We start from the raw sequence: 5,211 nt of genomic DNA on the forward strand, positions 1-5,211 counted from the left end.
CCTGTGACCACAACAGCCCCATGGCATGGGTCAGGCTGTCTCAGGCACAGGTGTGGCATGGGACACCACGGCAGCTCTCCCCACAGCAGGGGCACTTGGGCTACAAGAGCAGGAACACCGTGCACACTGGCAGAAGGAGGGGTAGGCTCCAAGCATGGAAGAGGGTCCACAGTCCCTGGGATAGCAGTTGTCTGCACAGGAGGGACATGGGGCCAGCTGAGCTATGCCTGTTCCCCTCCTGCTGGCCACGGCTTGCTCAGAAGGGTGAATGGAGCCCTCATCAAGAGTGTCAGGTCATTGGGCACAGAGGCCCACACCTGTGATGCCTGCTACTTGAGAGGCTGAGCAGGGGGATGGCAAGTTCAAGGCCAGCCTGGGCAGCTTGGCAAGATCCTGTCTCAAAATAAAATAAAAAGGGCTGGGGATCTAGCTCGGTAGGAGAGCATCCCTGAGTTCAAGCCCCAGAGCTTGTGACCCCCAAGACCCCCAAGGGTCCACACACATCCCTGAGTTCAAGCCCCAGAGCTTGTGACCCCCAAGACCCCCAAGGGTCCACTCTGAGCTCACGGGTGCTGCGGCTGAGGGGCAGGCTGAACTTCGAGCTGCCATCCTGAAACCCGAATGCAGAGCTGCTGACTCTTGGCCCAGAACACGCCTGCTCCTGAGTGGGGTGCCTGGGGCTGGGCCTGGGCCAACCTCCCCCAGGCAGGCTGAGCCCCAGGCCCATGGGAACTGGGTGTGGGGAGCTGGCTTCCCAGGGCCTGAGTGTGCACGTCCTGCAGTCCAGTCTCAGTGACTTCCTAGGTGGAGTGTTTACACCATGGAATTGGCAGGAAATATGGGCTCAGGGCTTACATTCCCTACACAGGTGGTGGTTTGACATTTCCCACAAACCACCTGCCCTCTGTCTGCCTCTCCTGTGGGAGAGGTAAACCTGATGTGTGAGAGGCCTTAGATCCCCTGACCCAGGGCCCCTGTCCACCATCCATGGGTCTCTGGTGCCTCCAGCAACCCTGGGTGGGGCTTTGTGCAGGGAGGTGGCTGGGAAGTGGGAGGCACAGACAGGAGGAGCAGGAGCAGGCCTCGGTCGGCACAACTGTCCATGGTAGCTGCTGGCTAACCAATTTGTCCCTCTAGAGCCTTGGACATGGAACGTACAGTGTACCCAGGACAGGTGAGTGGTGTGGTCCCCTGTGACCATCTCAGCAAGGAGCCCCAGGAGAGGACGGGGCTCTTTGGAGGCTCCCTCTGCTCATTTGGAGCAAAGGCCTTTGTTTTTATGTTTTTGCAACAGGCATAGAGCAGCTAAGCATTACAGCATTCTGGGGTCTATTTATTTATCCAGCATGCATTTATTAGGCACCCTCAGTGTGCCAGGCACCTGTGCTGGGCTTGGGCTACAGAGATGCCTAAGACAAGGTTCTTTAAATCCTCACGACACACCACAGGACCGCCCTGTAGGGGGTGAAACTGTTCTCCGAGCAGAAGGAAAAGGGTTTGATTCCGGCGAGGTGGAGAATGGAAGGTTGGGAGAGAGACTTTGGGGGAAGTGGCATTTGATCTGGGTCTTGAAGGATACCTAGGAGTTTGCTGGCGGGAAAAGAGGGAACCTTGTTTCCATCAGGAGACAGCAGGGTGCAGCCTGGGGACAAGTGGGAAGAGGAGCGGCTGGACATGCCGTGGTGGGGAGGTGGTGAAGGCAGGTGGACGCCAGGCCCCACAGCTGGCCCTTGTCCTGCAGCAAGAAGCCCTTGGATGGCTTAGAGGAAGGGTGATGAGACCGGGATCTTCTTTCCCATTCTCCCTGTGCTTAGGCCCCCGTGGATTTAGACATGTACCAGAGCTCCTACATGGTGCACTTCCAGCCCTACGGGAAGCACAGATACTCCAGGGCCATGCCGGGAGAGGTAGGACAGTGTCACCGCCTTGACACCCACTCAGCTCTCCACCAGAGCCACCCTGCTCACCCCCCACAAGTGCAGACCTTACACACTTACCAAAAACAACACCCAGTGCCAGGAGGCCTGGCTCAGAGGCCCTGTGTGTGTGCATGTGTGTCTACGTGTGTGTGCACGTGTGTGTCTGCACGTGTGTGGCCACTGGTTAAAATGCACATCATATAGAAATTATGCACACAGCCAGGCGCGGTGGCGCACACCTGTAATTCCAGCATCTCAGGAGGCTGAGGCAGGAGGACTGCAAGTTCAAAGCCAGCCTCAGCAACACAACGAGACCCTGTCTCAAAATAAAAAATAAAAAATGCTGGGGACGTGGCTCAGTGGTCAGGCCCCCCTGGGTTCAATCCCTCCTACTGCAAAACACAAACAAAAAAGCACCGCATAGGAAAGACTGGAAATTATACATGACACTGACAGAGGGAGCACCAAGTACCCACATCACCACCCAGGGCCCCCCCCCCCGCCCGCACCTCCTGTGTAGCCCCAAGCCCTCCTTCCTGTGGGCCTCCTGTGCAGTGGCTTCTCCCTATGTGTGTCCCTTTGAACAAATGGCCTTTGAATGTTCTCACGTGTTGGCCTGGGCCACTCACACCCTCCCCTGGCCTTCATGACTGAGCGCCCTGGGTGACCCAGCAGGGGACAATTGCCCTGGGTGACCTAGCAGGGGGCTTCCCCTTTCCTCTGGGCACTTGTCCCACTCAGCCTCACCTGGCCACCTGGCCCGTGGCATTCACCCACCCAGAGGTGGGATGGGGGTCTGGGGGAGGCCGAGCCCCTTCCTCTCCCCAGCAGAGGCACCCATGTGTGTTCCCCCAGTAGTGGATGGTCACTCCTGTCCCCTGCCCTCTGGCTGCCGTGGGCATTGCCAGGCCTTTGAGTGCTGCTCAGTGCGGGTGGTCGTGGTTCCGGTCACCAACTGCAGATGGGTTGTCTCTTCCCTGGTGAGAGGTCATGCCCTGTCGCAGGCCGTCCCTTGTCGCTGCCCAGCGGGCGCCAGGTGGGCTGGTGAACCTGCAGGGCGCTCAGATGCTCCAGGCTGGCAGCCTCCAGTGGGCTGCCTGGCAGGAGTGGTCTCCGTCGCTGGTTTGTACTGGACATAACTGTCATGTGCACAGTGGTCAGAGTCACTATCATTCCTCTCCCGGGGCCTCTTTCCCCACCCAAAACAAGACCCAGACGGAGGGAGGTGTCGATCCACAGACGGGAACCCAGGGGGAGCAGAATGGCGGGCCATGCAGAGCCCAGCAGCTGGGGCAGATGCACATGCAGATGTTCCCACGTCCATGAAACATTCTAGAAAGGCACAGACCCCGGGGTCTTCCCTGGGGAAGCAAGCCTGAGTCCCACCTAAGCCCTCTGTCCCCCAGCAGTCCCTCTGCCACTCATACCACCATGCAGAGTTTAGAACTTTTAAAAATAAAGAAAAGCGCTTTGTCTGGGTGCCTGGGGAGGCCGGGTGTCCTCCTCAGCCCTGGCCTGTGATCTGTCTCCACAGCAGGCCAAGCTCGATGCCCAGCTCCGCTACAAAGAGTTCTATAGGCCTGTGGCCAGCCCCAACCCCAAGCTGGAGGACGGGTTCCCTGCCTTCGAAAGACCCCTCATGACTGCCAGAGACCTGGGACTGCCCGGCTTCTTCCCTCCACAGGACTCTGGGGCCAGTGCGGAGTCGGAGTCGGGGTCGAGGTGTGTGCTGTCCAGTATCTGCCCCTGGGTGTACCCGGCTTCCCCCAACCTGTGCCTGGCCCAGGGCGACCCCAATAAGCTTCCCCAGATCACCCACTTCCCGTGCCTCCTGGAACCCTGGCACCAACCTGCTGCAGCGGAGGGCAAAGGCTATCTCCTGCTGCCCGGCTGTCCCTGTCCTCATCACCAAACGCTCAAGGTTCCCATCTTGTATCGGTGGGGGCCTCTCCTGCCATTTTACCAGTAGGAGTGGCAAAGACACCTGCCAAGGGCTGTTCCCAGGGCACGTAGGAACCTTGTGCCCACTGCTTTGCCTTTGGGTACCCAGAGGGATATTGAAAATAAAAGGGACAGATTCCAACGAGACTGACCGTCCACAGCTCCCTCCTGCTGTAGGTGCCTCCTTCCACCAGGTGGGGACTTGGTCCCCAGGCTCGTGTTACTGGCACGTGGTGGTAGGGCCTTTGGGGAGTCACAGGATTTGATGAGGTCATGGGGCTATGATGGCATCCGTGGCCTTACAAGAGGACGAGACCTGAGCATGCATACTTGCTGTCTCACCACCTCGCCAGAAGCCAGGCACCATATTCATGCACTTCCCCGCCTCCAGAACTTCTCTTCTTTATAAGTTATCAGGCCTCTGGTATTTTCTTGTGGCAATAGAGAATAAGACTACGACATGAAGTGGGAGAAGGTGTGTTTCCCACGGTCACCCAGATATTGGGTGTGATTGTGAAACTGAGATGCTGTTGGAGAACTTTCCCCTCAACACTCCTGTGTTGTTTTCCCACCCTGCCCACCCTAGTAGGAATCCATGGAAACAGTTGAGAGGACACTGTTCATACTGTCCTTCTTGCTCGGTGGACTGTAGGTAAAAACATATGTTCTGGGAAATAACTTGTTAGGCAAGTATATCACTGCAAACATCGTGGAGTGTATGTGTTGTGCTGAAGCTGTGACATCACTCGGCAATATGATCTTCTGGGAGCACCATGTGGGAGGCCATTGTTGATGGAAACCTCACCACGCAGCACACCACACATGCATGAGTCAGCTCGGGAACAGCCAAGTCGCTGTAACACAGAGCCCAAGTACACTGGCTTGACTCACATGCTCAATTCTCTTCTGAGCGCTGGGCTCTGGCCTCCAGGGCTGCATGTTCCTAAGGATGGCCTGCAACTTTGTCCACTGACTTCTATTTTCTACCGACTGATGCAGTCTTTGGGGAGGAAGCAGGATTGTGGGGACTCCACACTGGGTTTGAGTGGTGTCTATCTGCCCTGTGCCTGCCTCATGCCAGCTCTGGCCTGGTTCAGTAACTGTCTCATGAGTAGATGTGGGAGGAGCCTGCTGTGGGCTGCACACCCTCTGAGTTCTCAGAACCACACTGTGCTCCTCGCCTGGGTTGCCGCTGAGGCAGAGAAGGGCCATGAATTCTTCTAGGACGCCCAGAGCCATCCTGGCACTGCTTGATTCCTCAGGCGAGCTTGAGCCTCAGACCCAAGGTCCCCCTGCTGCCATCTCAGCCAGGCTTCTTTCTCCCATGAAATCTCCCTGTGACCCTCCATCT

General features: G+C 57.4%; 1 protein-coding gene across 1 annotated transcript; it reads left to right on the top strand.

Annotated features, from left to right (window-relative positions):
* Nucleotides 1-1,147: 1,147 nt before the first annotated feature.
* Nucleotides 1,148-3,888, top strand: SPMIP9 (sperm microtubule inner protein 9; the record flags this gene model as incomplete). Its single annotated transcript, XM_081264580.1, has 3 exons — nucleotides 1,148-1,174; nucleotides 1,815-1,907; nucleotides 3,454-3,888. The coding sequence occupies 3 exons, from the start codon at nucleotides 1,148-1,150 to the stop codon at nucleotides 3,886-3,888; spliced, it is 555 nt and encodes a 184-aa protein (XP_081120706.1).
* Nucleotides 3,889-5,211: the final 1,323 nt, after the last annotated feature.

Source organism: Spermophilus citellus (genome assembly GCF_964194105.1).
Source record: "Spermophilus citellus genome assembly, chromosome: 13".
Classification (NCBI taxonomy): domain Eukaryota; kingdom Metazoa; phylum Chordata; class Mammalia; order Rodentia; family Sciuridae; genus Spermophilus; species Spermophilus citellus.